This window comes from Gadus morhua, chromosome 15, assembly GCF_902167405.1.
Source record: "Gadus morhua chromosome 15, gadMor3.0, whole genome shotgun sequence".
Classification (NCBI taxonomy): Eukaryota; Metazoa; Chordata; class Actinopteri; order Gadiformes; family Gadidae; genus Gadus; species Gadus morhua.
This window is the reverse complement of record NC_044062.1, coordinates 25505621-25522211: the sequence shown is the minus strand read 5'-3', so window position 1 is coordinate 25522211 and position 16591 is coordinate 25505621. Positions and strand designations below refer to the sequence as shown.

At 44.2% G+C, this 16591-nt stretch overlaps 1 protein-coding gene across 3 annotated transcripts in view; it reads left to right on the top strand.

Moving 5' to 3' along the window:
- cdh11 (cadherin 11, type 2, OB-cadherin (osteoblast)) overlaps positions 1-14524 on the top strand; it is a 148398-nt gene extending 133874 nt beyond the window's left edge. For 2 of the 3 annotated variants that reach the window (XM_030379206.1, XM_030379207.1), the window contains exons 13-15: positions 6417-6668; positions 9106-9257; positions 11898-14524. In XM_030379206.1, coding sequence (XP_030235066.1) covers positions 6417-6668; positions 9106-9257; positions 11898-12263 — 770 coding nt within the window. In that variant the 3' untranslated portion in view covers positions 12264-14524. The remainder of the gene's footprint in view (positions 1-6416; positions 6669-9105; positions 9258-11897) is intronic. The other variant, XM_030379208.1, reaches the window with a different exon arrangement.
- Positions 14525-16591: the final 2067 nt, after the last annotated feature.

The following is a 16591-nucleotide window of genomic DNA, read 5'->3' as shown; positions in this document are numbered from 1 at the left end:
CCACAACCAAAAGACAGGCAAGGTCCTGAAATAAATGCGCTGAGCGCCGCACTCAGCCTGCCTATTTTTAAGCACTCCTCCATTGGGTTACCAAACCGTCTGAGAGGTTGTCGAAAACGTGGAGCTGAACAAGCAATAATTCTGAAATCACTTAAAAAGTATCCAGTTTGATATGACCAGGTCACTGATATCTTTGCAACACAAACAGCGAGGAGGATTGACTTGATCTATAAACAACGTCCCTCAATCTTAATTGGTTTAACACCATGACCAACATTCTGAAACATCCATTAACATCCACATTTTCCTCAAACACTGTTAGGCTTACAGCACATGTAAATAGTTGGGTAATAATGTTCTTGTTGTTCTTTTAATTGTTTGTTACTCCGGCCCTTCTGTGAATATTGTGGAAAGGATGTCAGTGAATGATTCATAGCATGATGAATTTTAAATGGCATCACTTTTGGTCTTGTGTCTTCATTTTCTGACACATACATACACACACAAACACACACACACACACACAAACAATACACACACATACACACAAAAATCTACGCGTACACACAATGACACCCATACACAAATACACACACATACACACACAAACAGACACACACAAACACACGGACACAAACACACACACACACACACACACACACACACAAATACAGACCCCCCCCCACACACACACACACACATAGATACGTACAGACATACGCACACACACACACACACACACACACACACACACACATACGCACACAACCACACATACAGACACAGAATCAAAGTCAACTGAGAGAGAGTCATTTTATGTTTACTGTAAAGGACATGGGATATAGTGCGTATTAGTGCTTGTTCTTTTCACCTCATTTAATATTGGAAACCAATCAGGCACCTGATTACCTTCATAACTATACATAGCATTTATGTGGGTTGGCATTTGCTTAAGCGCAGAAACCAGTAGACCAGGCCCAGAGGGGGGATGATGATGACTATACTCAGGTCTGTATTGCATTACAATGCAGCGTCCTTGAATTGCTTTTTCCTATTCAGCTAAGGAATGAACCATCTATTAACCTGAGCTGTTATACCAACCTGTCACACTCTATTGGTACTTTTATAACTCACATTTTTCGTGCTCTCCCTATTTCTCAGATGTGCGCGTTATGTGTTTGTCTGAAATAATTGTTTTTTATCGTCCATGTATCATGCATGCCCGCTTTGTTTTGAAATGAAAATTTATATAAATGAATTATAATTGTGTATATATATATATATATATATATATATATATATATATATATATATATGAAACAGGGTTATCTAAGAGAAACAGACGGACACAGACATATTGTACATATGACGAGGAAGATCGGTGTGAGGACGGCCTCCCTCATAACTACGCGGCTGGTTTTCATGCACGTCGAAGAGTGATTGAGACTTTTTTTTAACCCCCTCCACCCTCCCACATGTCACTAAACATTCCCGTCAACGTGACCAATCCCCACCATATCCCAGCCTTTTGCCTGCTCCTTTGCATTTTCTTTAATATTTTTATAATTAATATTTTTATTATTTTACTTATTTTTTTTATTTATTTTTTACATTATTTTATGCTACGTTTTATGAGTAGCCTATGTCAGTCTGCACAAATCCCCCCCACTTTCTCTCACACATTTTAAGTGCCCTGCCTGCTCAAACATTTCCTGGACTGTCTCTCTCAAACTAAGAACATAATGGCCCACATTAGGCTCAGACGCACGTGATACACCATTACCAATGTGTTATAATAAAACGCATCCAATACTAGGAATGTCCGCTGGTTACGCCACTGAGGCTATAGTAGGCTAACGAGGCTCTTAGCGTCCTACGAGTACCCTGGAGCACTCGTTAGCTACTCGTGACTCGTGAGCGTTTTCAAGACGTTCGTTACCAAAGATGCTTTCGGGAAACGGTGTGAAAACTGTACGATGCTCGTACGACCCACTCTGCGATCCACTTAGGCTAAAGATGCTTTCGGGAAACGGGGCCCAGTTGTCAGGGTTATATTGGGTCATCAACATGGCAATAACCCTGACGTCATTATTAAGTCATTTGAAAAGCGGTTTACTTCAGGATGATTGCATTGAAGGCCTCATGGTAAAAGTCACGGCCCGCCACTGTATATTATATATATATATATATATATATATATATATATATATATATATATATATATATATATTTGTCTATGTATATGTATGTTTATGCATATTAATATATATATATTAATGCTGTCAGTTGAACGCGTAATTAACGGCGTTAACGTAAACCAATTTCACGTTAGAAAAACGACACCACCATACCGGATCTAGCTACACTGGAAAACGTTCCGGCGTTTCAGCGCGAGCGCCCAGCGTTTCAGCGCGCGCGCCCAGAACGCGTTCTTATGGCAAGCCGAGTGTGCCACAATTCTATGGCAAGCCGAGTGTGCCACAATTCGACTTCAATTAAACGCGTTCTGAAACGCCAGCACGCGTGCCCAGAACGCGTTTTGGTTTTCCAGAACGCGTTCCGGCGTTTCAGCGCGCGCGCCCAGAACGCGTTCCGGCGTTTCAGCGCGCGCGCCCAGAACGCGTTCTGGCATTTCAGCGCGCGCGCCAAGAACGCGTTCCGGCATTTCTGCGCGCGCGCTCAGAACGCATATTAGCATATTAACAGCACGCGTGCTGTTAATATGCTAATGCACTCCTCCCCTCAATTTTCTCAGCCAATAGATTTGAGCCGTTTTCACCTAATCATATGCTAGGGCAAACACACAGACAACATCAGTCGAGACCAGAGCTCTTCTTTCGCGAATCTTTTCTGTTGTGTCGTTCTTAAAGTCGAAAGATGTTAAGATGTTTCAAATTAGGTGGTTAATGTGGAGGTGGTGAACACTACAAGTACATACACTTTGACTATACACTATCTAAGCTACTTGACCGAACATTGTGTATGGTAAGTGCCGTGGCAACTATGATAACATAATTAAAAAATACTTTTATTTATAGCGTATCGTTTATTACATTTATTTATTACAGCATTACATGAGTCAGCTTATTCGTCTTCTGAGTACAATAAAAACAATAAAAGAGTTCAGAAGTTAGAGTTAAAATTCCATTAGAAGTAAATAAGTCCGTCTGAAGTATTAACATGCAGTTGCAGGTTTTAGCCTGTACGTGGTAGTAGCCTATAAGACGAGGTATAATTCACTTCATCAGTTGGAATGAGACAGATAGAAAAAACTATATATATATATATATATATATATATATATATATATATATATATATATAATATAGGGAGGTGAGGAGATAGATACTACTACAACTGATACTATTGGTAACCAACTGGTAGGTATTGGTACCCAACAGACCAAGCCCTTTAGGAAGACTTCCATCCTGCTCCTGTCACATTACATAGCCAAAATTGCCCCCAAAATTGCCAGCCAAAATTGCCCCCAAAAGATTCACAACATTTACCATTTAACCATCCCTTTTCACATTAAACTGGCCTCTACTCTTGATACATTTGTAACTCACCTACAAACTCACTCATAGCCTTTAATTTAGTGAAACGTTTTGGTCACCTTTTTCCTATTTCTTTTTCAAAGTGTCTACATGTCAGGTCATGGTGAGGAATATATTAATCATATATTTATATTAGTTAGTTAGTATGTTATTACTATATTGTTATTAAGTGAACATCAGTCCATGTGTTACAAACAAACAGCAGAAATCAAATGCCGGGAGGAGGGAGAAGCCTGTCTGGGCAGGCTCTATACACTGCGGTCCCGGTCCAACCAGCACCTGCCGACAATCTCCTGATTAGGAGTGAGAGAAACTGATTCGCGAAAGAAGAGCTCTGGTCTCGACTGATGTTGTCTGTGTGTTTGCCCTAGCATATGATTGGGTGAAAACGGCTCAAATCTATTGGCTGAGAAAATTGAGGGGAGGAGCGCATTAGCATATTAACAGCACGCGTGCTGTTAATATGCTAATATGCGTTCTGAGCGCGCGCGCAGAAATGCCGGAACGCGTTCTTGGCGCGCGCGCTGAAATGCCAGAACGCGTTCTGGGCGCGCGCGCTGAAACGCCGGAACGCGTTCTGGAAAACCAAAACGCGTTCTGGGCACGCGTGCTGGCGTTTCAGAACGCGTTTAATTGAAGTCGAATTGTGGCACACTCGGCTTGCCATAGGAACGCGTTCTGGGCGCGCGCGCTGAAACGCCGGAACGCGTTCTGGAAAACCAAAACGCGTTCTGGGCACGCGTGCTGGCGTTTCAGAACACGTTTAATTGAAGTCGAATTGTGGCACACTCGGCTTGCCATACTTGTTGGGGCAAGCAAGGATACTGTGTTTGTGTGTCACTCTGTTCGAGCCCGCACGAGAGTTCATTGTTGTCATTAGCTGTAACGTCTTTCTGACCAATCATAGTTCAAGGCCCACCTGGGCTGTACCACTTCGGGAGGGGCCGCTCAGTTACTCCCCTCTAGACAAAATTGACTTGGTTGCGACTTTAACAGTTTGAGTGTTGCGTCTGTTAAATGAGTGAGGTTGCAGGCGCACAGGCTACAGCTCAGGCTGCCGGACGGCGCTGCAAGGAACTTTTCTAAACTAAATATTGTTATCCCGCAGTTATCACCCCGACAGCCCCGAAACGTTAACGGCCCACCGGGAATTCTCCCGACTCTCCCGATTACCACTCCGCCACCGTGTGTGTGTGTGCGTGTGTGTGTGCGTGTGTGCGTGTGTGTGTTTAGTATGAAGGTATTATTGTAGCAAAAGCCTCTAGCACCTGTAACTGCAGAATTTGAATGCGTACACTAAAGTCACAGTAAATTTGAAGTCGTTTATATTTATTTTGCATGTGTACTCTAAAGTCACAAATGTGTAACAGTACATTTGAAGTCGTAAATGTTTTTTCTACCATTGTAAAAACAAAATAGGGTCTACGAGTACGCAAATCTGTGTTACAGGTGCAAAATTCCTTTTGCTACAATTATTGCAGCGCAGCTGGTGCAAAACACATTCGCACACCCATGTTTCCTAATCTGAGAGCATGCCCAAAATGTGTGCATTCGTACACCCAAATGTGAACTAATGCATCAGAAGTTGCACACCTGTGAAAAATTTCCGCACAAATAAAATTATAAAGAACGCTATGTTGGTTCAGCATTTTTAATGAGCGAGCAAAAGTCCTTCGTTACAACTGCTCGAATCTGTTCCTGCAAGTCTCAGCTGTGGGGTTTTTTGCAGGTAGTTTTGCAGCACGTCTAAGTGGTAAATGTGTAGCAAAAGTATTCGTATCCGTAGATGCCAGAGTGTCCGTGGGCGGGACAAAATAGTTCCGCCCATAAATTCCTAATCCAATGATAGTCGTGACACATTTCTTAAATAACACTGGGAATGGGACCCACCGCGTGCCAGCCATGGACCTATAAATATCGCAGCATACTCTGGGCGGGATGCGTTCCTTTCTGGAGAAGTGAAGAGGGTGTCCTATTGAACGGAGGTGGTTATCCTACATTATGTTAAATGAAATGACTTAGTTCAAGTGAATTCCCCCCAAAGTATAGCATTAACATGCCGCAAATGTGCTCAATTGACAAGCATGAGTAACACTGGCCTATCTATATGGTGATCGCGTAGCAAATTGTCGTTTTACTGGTTCAAACCAGCGCTTAAAACATATTTTCAAATCATTTGGGCGATTGGGGGGGATTCAAACAATTTTTTTAATCTCTTTTGGGAACTTCACACAGAAGGTGCAGCATCCAAGACATTTCAAAACGTATGTTATGGCAACAATTAAAATACATTGAAAGACATTTGCAGCATGTTAATGCAATACTTTGGGGGGGAATTCACATGAACTACAGTCATTTCATTTAACATAATGTAGGATACCCACCTCTGTTCAGTAGGACGCCCTCTTCACTTCTCCAGAAAGGAACGTATCCCGCGATCTTTATAGGTCCTTGGCTGGCACGTGGTGGGATATTTAGAATAGAGTGTGATTAATCGCGAGTCAACTATGACATTAATGCGATTAATCACGTTAAATATTTTAATCGCTTGACAGCACTAATATATCATATATATATGTATTATATATATGTTTATGTATGTATAATAGATATATATGTGTTCCATTTCTAACAGACAGACATGTACAGTCTGTCTGTATAAGTGCAGATAGTATAAACATACTTCTCCCTCTACTTGTCCCTTTTTTCCATTGAAAATGTACATTAACTCTGTAATGACAAATTAATCATGAATATGAATGCAAACAGAGTTCTCCTGGCTCTTCGGGGAGGGTCTTAGGGGGATTATGAAGCCCTTTAAAGGCGTGCCTGTGTTCAAACCCTCTCTCTCTTCAAAAGACAGCACCGCTAGCGTCCACGTGCTGCGCAAGGGCTTCAGCCGGCTCACCCAGGACGTGTACTTCCTGCCCGTGGAGATCAGCGACAATGGCCTGCCGTCACTGAGCAGCACCCAGACGCTGACCGTGCGCGTGTGCTCGTGCGACAGCAGGGACACCATCCTCTCCTGCAACGTGGAGCCCTACGTGCTACCTGCCGGCCTGAGCACCGGCGCGCTCATCGCCATCCTTGCCTGCATCGTCATCCTGCTAGGTACGGAAAGCACCAATCACAGCCCCCCTCTACTGGACCTCCACACCCACCGCGGGTCTCAGGAGGGTTGATCCAGATCTCACCATGTGTCTCAGGAGGGTTGATCCGGATCTTTGATTGGACGGAGCCATCCAGCTGTCAGGGTGTATGTGTTCCCCGACCAGATGAGTTATCAAATTGTTTGTGTTTAATGACGCCTCCCATGTGCGTCTTTCGTGCACAATCCATTTTTCTTTGGTTTTAGTTAGGCCATTTCTCTATTCATTTATATTTGCCATCTGAATTAAATCTGAATTAAAGGATTTAGTGGGTGAGCACATGCACACTCTCATTATGCTCTTTGGAGCTTAATGAGGTGGAACGGTAAAGGGACAGGGACAGTTTAGTAGCCTCAGTTAAGCAAAGAGGAGAGAATATTGACTTGCCTGTCAATATGAGCAGTGCTTCGAAGCCACATGACCACGTGACAACTGCCATGTCCATGTGCAGTAAAGAGATACTTCACTGATACAGAACCGGCGTTCTATCATTATAAAATCGCTATAATATATAAAAAAAGTTTTTTATTCCCTCAGTCTAACCCAGTCTTCCCTTGGCCCAGCTGTCCTCCTTACATTTCTCCTGACCTGATGCAAATGACGCGTTTGGCATCATGTCTGTAGAAATTTGCTTGCCTGCTAGAAGGGCTGAGGACTACAAACCACTGCTTCCACAAATTTGTAAGCCCACCAAAAAGGAATGAGGGGGCGGGAGCTTGCGTACGAGATGTAAACACAATGTCCGCCATGTTTCTTCACCGTTTAGCTACAGAACTAGACCGACACAAACCTCCGACCATGGCAGAAGCAAATTTGCAATGGGAAACAGCAGAAGTGGAGATTAATGTATTGATTCTCGGCCATGGTGAAGAAGGAATTGGGTGAAGAAACGTTGGCTTTGAGTCTCTGAATTCCAGATTGAACTGCAACTTCAGATTGATGTGGAAGGACCAGAGACGTCGGAGAATCTGACGCAGTCGTTTATTCATAATATCATCTCAAACGACTCCGTCGGGTTCTCAGACGTCTCTGATTCTTCCACTTCCACATCAATCTGAAGTAGACTGAACTGCGACATGGAGAAGAAAGGGCTTATTGCCCGCGATTGTCTTCCGCCAGAGCCCCGCTGCCCGTGCCGAGGCACCATCGCCTCGGCAGCTGGCAGCGGGCAGCGGGGCTCCGGCTGGAAAACAATCATGGGCAACAATCCCTTTCTCCTCAATGTCGCGGTTCGCAGTTTCACATCAATCTGAAGTTGTAGTTCTTCAGAGAGTCAAAGCCAACGTTTCTTCCCCCAATTCCTTCTCCACCGTGGCCGAGAATCAATACACGGGTCTTATTTTGCAAAGCCGCACCTGTCCGTAACCGAGAATTACATTCCGACCAGACCCGCTATAAATTGATACCGACGCCTGACTCGCACCCGAAGGAAAATTAGATGACACATTAGATGGAACACCGCGGAATTACACTGGTTATGTACGTCTGGTGTATGGCGTAGTGCTGAAGATTGCTGTGCAAAAAAAAAGCACATCATCGATTGTTTTAGTTTACTCTTCGGCTCCTGAATAACATCTTCAGCACCGGAGAAGTCTCGCTCGCAATCGCAAAACCCGCGACCGACCCTGCGGTGTTCAGGCGTCCGACCCGACAAGCACCTGTGTCCGACACAGTACCTACATTATTCTGGTATTATATATTGTACTATATTATATAGATACCTTTATATTATATAATATTCTATTATTTAGATACAGAGCTCCAGGAGCCCGCAAATGGCAACAATCACTTCTCCTTCATGCTGCTGTTCACGCTGGACTGCAGGGAGTGAACGCTGATTGGCTGTTATGTAACGTGCCTCAGGGAGTGAACGCTGATTGGCATTGTGGGAGTTGTCGTCTTCAATCCACAAGCGCCAAAAAGTCACCGTCTGCCTTTTCTCGGTCAAGGAGGCACAAAATATGAAATTTATGTTACTATTCGACTAAATATATTACCCACTTTCAATACAGATTCATGTCTCCACTGGTAAAGTATTCCCTCAAGTACAATTCACCCCCATAGAGGGGTAAGCCTAGGGGTCAGCTTAGGTCAGGAGGTAGAGCGGGTCGGCTGGTATTCGAAAGGTTGCTAGTTCAATGCCCAGCTCCTCCTAGCTGAGTGTCGAGATACTGAGCCAGAGACCTCAGCTTTGGATAGAAGCGTCTGCTAAATGCCCTAAATGTGAATGTACATGTTGAGGGATTTAACAGTGAAACTCCTTAACGTGGCCTGGGTAATGTTCTCCTCGTTTTCCTGCTCATGGCCATCGAGTGACTTTATAATGTGCTGAACAAACTTCTGATCCCCTCTATGTGTCCGTCCGTCCGTCCGTCCTTCTGTCCTCTGTCTTTCGGCAGCAATAGTGGTGTTATTTGTTGCCCTGAGGCGGCAGAAGAAGGAGCCACTGATCCTCTTTGAGGAGGAGGACATAAGGGAGAACATCATCACCTACGACGACGAGGGCGGCGGCGAGGAAGACACGGAGGCCTTCGACATCGCAACGCTGCAGGTAGGGCTCACCCTCGCTTGGTTACCAGGTAGGGGCTCACCCTCGACTGGTTACCAGGTAGGGGCTCACCCTCGCCTGGTTACCAGGTAGGGGCTAACCCTCGCCTCAAGCAGTCTGCTCTCTCTAGCTCCGCCCTGGTTAACCGTTACCTTGGTGACGCAGTCTTCTCTCTCTAGTTCCACCCTGGTTAACTGTTTCTGTGGGGACGCAGTCTGCTCCCCCTATCCACCCTGGTTAACTGCTACTGGGGGGGGGACGCAGTCCGCTCTCCCTAACTCCACCCTGGTTAAAGGGAAACTTCACCCATTTCCATTAAGCTTTGTATTGTTAGAAACCCACTCATATTTTTGAATGGATGTGCATCATTCCCTTATTTTCTGGAGAGACTGGAGAGATCTGTATCGATCTCCAACACTTCCTGTTTAAGATGACGCAATATGACGATTTTTGCGTAGAAGTAAATAGGAAGTGTAAGAGGGGAGGATTCTCGTAAGACTACAACCACTAGTCCCACCCCTCTATAGGGGGTGGGACCCACTGACACTACAGACCTATTAGAGCAGTGCCAGTGGGTGGGACTTCACCAGCAGAAACTAACATCCCCAGCTAACAACTAACATCCTGAAGCTAAGCTAACAGAGGCTGTTGATAAAACTGAAGTACAATGGCGGAGGGTACTGGATCTGACATAGAAGATGGCACCATGCAAAAGTTCACCATTTCGAAAGAAATACAAACGAGGACTACCGTATTTTCCGCACTATAAGGCGCACCGGATTACAAGGCACACCTTTAATGAATGGCCTATTTTAGAACTGTTTTCATGTATAAGGCGCATAGAATAGAAGATACTGCAGTCAAACGTTTGACTGGGGTTGCGTTATGCATCGACTAGATTGAGCTGTGCTAAAGGGAATGTCAACAAAACAGTCAGATAAAGTCAAACTTTATTAAGCGTTCTGACAACTCCGTTCACTCCCATGGTAACGATGTTCAAACGTTAATGTGCATATTAACAATTTCTCCCAGCCTTGTTCAGTTGTAAACGCGTAAAAGAAACACAGTCTGATACCGCTAATTCAAACGTTAGTGCATAACTCAACATTGTTCAGTTACGTATAACACGTAAAGCTCACTTTTTCAGTTGATTCCCCGTCCACGAATCCCTCGAATTCTTCTTCTTCAGTGTCCGATTTGAACAGTTGGGCGAGTACGGCATCCAACATGCCCGGTTCCCTCTCGTCATTATCCGAGTCAGTGTCGCTGCTGTTGCCTGGCAGTTCAGTGATTATTCCTGCCTTCGTGAAAGCTTGGACCACAGTTGAGACTGATATATCAGCCCAGGCATCCACGATCCATTGGCAGATAGTGGCGTAAGTTGCCCGGCGCTGTCTCCCCGTCTTGGTGAACGTGTGTTCGCCTTCTAAGGCCCCGTCCACACGAGGCCGTTCACACCACCGGATTCGCCGACGGAGCCGGCGAATCCGGTGCCAGAAACCGCACATTTCTGAAACCACCCTCGGAGGTGGTGTCAAATCTATCCGGACCTACGCGGTTTCGTGTTAGGATTCGTGTGGACGTCTGAAACGCTTGATGGCATTAGCCCCCCACCAGCTGGAGGACGTCAGAGTTGCGTTGAATTTTTTATTGATTATTTTATTTGTATTCTTTTTGCAGCTTTAAATAAAGCCCCTTGATAAATGTAATTACTAACTGTACATTAAAAAGTATTTCAGCTCAATTTAAAAGGTTGAATCTCCTCGTGACTGAATGTTTGTATACAGCGCGCAGGCTTGATGCGCTCCACTTTTTTCTGTGGAGAACCAGTGCCTTGAATATTTACTACAGCGTTTCTACAGCTCGATGCGGGTTCGTAATGACTCCGTCTTTACGTTGATATCCCTGATCCGAATAAAACGAAATCGGATCGTTTTCGCCCGTTTCGGCTCCGTGTGGACGGGACCTGTGTTCGTGTGTTCGCCATATATAAGGCGCTCCGGATTATAAGGCGCACTGTCGTTTTTTGAGAAGATTAAAAGCTTTTAAGTGCGCCTTATAATGCGGAAAATATGGTAATTCACTGAGTTCACCAACTAATACTCTTCACTAGAAATGTTGTGTGAAATGATTTTCAAGCAGTCTCGCGGTATCAGCTTGGTAGATGGAACAGCGAGGTGTCCGATTGGCGGAGATCTAGATCAGCAGGACTGGCCAGCGAAGCTGTGCATGGTGGTGCATGGTGGGAGTTGTTGTCTTCAATCCACAAGCGCCAAAAAGTCACTTTCTGCCTTTGCTCGGTCAAGACGGCACCAAATTAGAATTTTATTTTATTATTCGACTACATATAGGACCCTATTTCAATACATATTCATGCCTCCACCGGTGAAATGCTCCTTTAATCATTACCGTGATGACGCAGTCTGCTCTCTCTAGCTCCACCCTGGTTAACAATTACCGTGGGGACGCAGTCTGCTCTCTATGCTCAAGGAGCTTCAGAGATCCACAGTTACACGACGGCGCTCTTTTGAAGTTTCTCCCTTTACCATGTGTCTCAGGAGTTTATGGCATTTTAAATATAATCAATATAATAATAAAAATATATTAAAAAAATATATAACACTTCCTCCCTGTTCTTCTCAGAACCCTGACGGGGCCAACAGTTTCCTGCCCAGGAAGGACATGAAGCCGGAGCTGCAGGGGGCCCTGAGGCCCGGGCCGGGCAGCACGAGGGGCCACAGTGTGGACGTGGACGACTTCATCAAGTCCCGCATCGCGGAGGCAGACAGCGACCCCACGGCACCGCCCTACGACTCCATCCAGATCTACGGCTATGAGGGCCGGGACTCAGTGGCCGGCTCGCTCAGCTCCCTGGAGTCCGTCACCACCGAATCAGACCTGGACTATGACTATCTGCAGAGCTGGGGGCCCCGCTTCAAGAGGCTGGCCGATCTATACGGGACCAAAGACTACCCCATGAACGATACGGACGACGGGGAAGACTCTTAACCACCGTCCGAATGAGCCCCCAGCCCTCCAGTACAAGGAGGATGTGATTAGGCCAGCCAATGCTCTGTGGTCAGATTGAAGACAGAATCGCTGACCAACATTAATCCCGCCCAAGTCTCTTCTTTGTATAATGTATTAATAATTACGTATCAGAGCCCAATTTTCCCAGAATCCCTCACCTACTTCTATCTATCTATCTATCTATCTATCTCTCTATCTCTCTATCTCTCTCTCTCTCTCTCTCTCTCTCTCTCTCTCTCTCTCTCTCCAAAGACATAAGCAATGTAGTTCTTGGGCAGTTTTGTTAGTTTTCGCAATCTGTCTCGTTGTACATCCAAACAGTTCTGCTGTGGATGAAGACGCTGTGCTTACTGACTCTGTCTTCAACTCACTAGACACTCTGTATGCGCTCTGGGGACTAGACTGGAGCTAGTAGGTTGTATTATATCCCGAAAGTGTCACAAAGTGATTGGATGTAATGAATACAGAGAGCCTAAGAAATGAAGAAAGACTTTATCCAGCTGGCTCCTCATTTGAAACTCTTTTGAAGCAGCAATCACAGGATGTTGATGAAGAAGGAAAATAAGTCCTTGGTGGGAAACCGGAGGTCAAAGAGAAAGGCTATTAAAACGGAATAGCATTTCTTCACTTTTGTTGCCATGTGTAGGTCAGCAGGTGACATGGTTTAGTTTGACAATGAGTTAGAGTCAGTCTATGTTGACAATAGCCTACTGTGAAGATGCTCACAGAAAAGGTATTATAGTCATGGTGGCCTTATACTAAAACGCAACAAATCCAGGCTAAACAATACGGTAAAGAAGAGCAAGCTAGCTAAGCATTTCAGCATTTCTAGCTAACCTCTGTAGCATCTCCCACGGACTGAAATTAAGTCTGTGGATAAGGCTACTACTAATACATTTTATACTCTAACCTAAATGGAATTCAACTTGGACTCAAAAAGAAGAGAAAACTTCTGTTCTGAATACTCTCCCCATCACCATTCCAGAGAAGAGGAAAGATTTGTGGCTCCACCTTCCACTGCCCATTATGTCTGAACCACCAATCAGTGGTCACGTCCTCGCACGAATATCCACCAATGAATGATCCCTTCCTGGTTTCTAATTCTACCATTCGAGTAAAACCTGTGAGCTCTAAAAAGCCTTAAACTTAATACACTCTTGCAGCGCAGTGCATTCTCTCTTTTTCTCATTTTTTTATTTTTTAACTTGAAAAGTATATCAGAGAGTGAGCTCCATGTTGGGTATGTGCAGAGAATGTGCAGACATGTGATCTCTTGTGGATCTGACCTGATTCTGAGGAGCTGTAGTGCATGCCATTCTCCATCCCTTGGTGAATGTAGCCTGGAATAATACACATACCGTGCAGTTCATAAAACTGTGGCTGTTTCTCTGGCTGCATCTGTTGTATCAACATGTGCGCTGTTTGAAAGCTGAAATGTGAGGTGTTCAAAGAAAAGAACACAATGTGTGTTGTTCCCTGCTCATTCACAGAGCATTTAGTCACAAATACTCACCTTTTAATGTTTTTATTTTTTATTATGATTGTTATAATTGTATTATTATTAAGATTCATTTTGTTTTTATTATTATTATAATTATTATGATGATTATTATTATGACAATGATGCCAATTTTGTTCTGTCTTTTGCTGCCGTTCCACAAGAACAGGTGGATATAGTGTCATCATTCTGGCTTCTTTTTAAGGCTAAACAAGTATGTCTCCATCAGAGTTTAGTTTGTCTGCAGATAATTGTCATTCCGCTATAAATTATAGGAATCCACATTGTTTTCTCTCCGCTTGGATAAACCTGAAGTCCAATCTGCTCCGCCCAAAAGGTACATGGCAGATCTGTCGGTCTTTAGCGTGAATCCAACTTCTATATCATTTCTTGCTTTATTATTTTACTTTTTATGTTTATTTCTAGGCATTTTTTTGTTATTCCTCCCTGGCTGAGAGTAAAACAAGCGAAAAATGTGTTTGTCGCGGTGAGAGAGCGCCTCATTTTGATCCTCTGTCGAGTTTTATGGTACCAATTTGTAAAATCTTAAAAGTTCTTATTTTAGTATACATGCAGAATATTCCAGTATTACAACAAAGAACATGTTAAGATACGATTTAAAGATAATGTTACAGCGTCACACTTATATTTTCTGAACATTGTACTGTTGCTTTACTATGTGCTTCAATCTCCGAAGCAAAAAAAAAACAACTTTGAAATAAATGCTCTTTTTATAAAATGAGATTTAGAATGGTGTGGTCATTTTGATCACTGTGTTTCATTTGATAACGGGGGCGGATGTGTATAAGTGTGTATGACATCAACATAGATTTGATCTTAATTTAAATGTAATATAACTTTCTATTTGTTTCATTCTGAATATACACTGCTTTGCTTTTGAGATGATTGAATGATTGAATTATACACACATTCATGCACATTACCTGCACACAGTGACACATCAGTGGTATTCACGCACACAGCCCTTACACTGACGTTGAAGCTGAGCACACGCATCTTTGATCTGCGTATTTATAGTACTTATTCAGCCCCATCACGCAGAAAGGTCACAATGGTACCCAGATAAACGCACACACATTTTAATTCTTCTATAGGATTCAAACATTTCAGAGATGAGAAAGGTCTTTGTTGAAGCGAACAAAAACATCTCCTTCGCCACACTGCCAGACTGCCTATCACTGCTGATACGGAGCAGAACTTTGCTTATTGTTTAGATTTTCTGCTGAAGAGCCCTGCCAGCCTTAACACACTCTAAACATTGTTGTGCACATGCCCCAAGCTGCCAAAAATAAACACTATTAGCTTGCATTGGTAGCCTAGGTCCCTTAGCATTTCCAAAATGAGCTGGTATTTAACGATTTTATCGTTGAAGGCAATTTCCATGTACAGATCAAACACACAGCTTATCTCAAGTAAGAGCACTTCCCTTCCGTCTCTGTTTAATAAAACAACATCAGGTGCATTTGGGATGCTACAAAACACATCAATATGGCTGTTAAACCATTACGGCATGATACGTGAATGTTTGTGCATGGTCACATTTTCTAGAAATACTTCTTTAACATTGCTGGAAATCAGATCGACAAGTCGGTCATGGCGTGCAATATACAGTCTTTGGTACATAGTACAGCCATTCACAATATGAGCAACGGATTAAAGTTGATGGCCAGAGTGCATTATACAGTGTGGATGGTGGTGTGCAGGGTACCATAATGCCAGATTGTATTAGGTAGGTAGCACCCGCAGTCTAGCTTTGGCTGTGAAACAGCGGATGTCCTCCCTAACAGCAGCATTTCTGTACATGGAGTGGGAAGCAGAGTGGTCGGCAAAGTCTAGGCATGCTAGCTTTCCCTGCATTTTAAGTCCAGTCCAGTGTTGTTTGGTCTCTGTTTGTTTTATGTTAAGAAGGAATCTCCTGGCTGTTGTGTTCTGTAGTATGGGTTTTGCCTCTTTGTGGTATACAGTAGCCTCTGCAGTTACAGATGGGTCGATGTCTACTGCAACAGATGCCGGTGGTGCTGTATGCGTTGTGTTGTGTCCATTCCAGTTTGATTGTCATTCTGTTGCACAGATCATTTAGGTCCGTCCAGTCCGACCGAATTCCAAAGCCTGGAGCTTGTGTGTCCGCTGCTTTCCTCCCAAAGCCTAGGAAACTGTCCTGGCCTGCTTTGGCCAGAGAGACCTTCCTCTTCCTGAGTTCCAGCAGGAGGGAAGCTCTGTCAAGCTCTCCGACAGTGGCATCATCATGGTTGAGCATGCTGATGAGGTGTGTCAGCCTGGTAGCAGTGTATACCCATTCCACGTTTGGGACACCTAGCCCCCCTCTTTATGTGAGAGGAAGAAGAGATCCTGGGTAGAATGTGAGTTCAGCCATAGCCATTTTCTGACAGCCTGGACTGTTTTATTGTTCATGTCCCGTCAGACATATTGCAGGAGGTGGACGTTTGCAAAGAGGTGTTGTACCTTTGCCAGGGCCACCTCTCTGATAGCGTCCAGTTTCATGACTACAGGGAGTGGAGAGGAATCAATTAGATAGATTCTGTTCTTATAGGCATAACATAGCTCCTGTGCCTGCTCCCCCCACTCAACCGCAATGTTGATGTTATGGCCAAGATTGGTGTATGACTCGTGGCGTGAGTAGACCATGATAGGCTGTTCCGTTATTGTGAAGGAGTGTGGTTTGTCTGATTTGGCTTTATACCAGCGGTTGCCACCGCTGCGTCGCTCATAAAGACCTGCACACTTGGTGTGCTTCACCTCCAGCTTTGACCAGTGACGCACACAGACA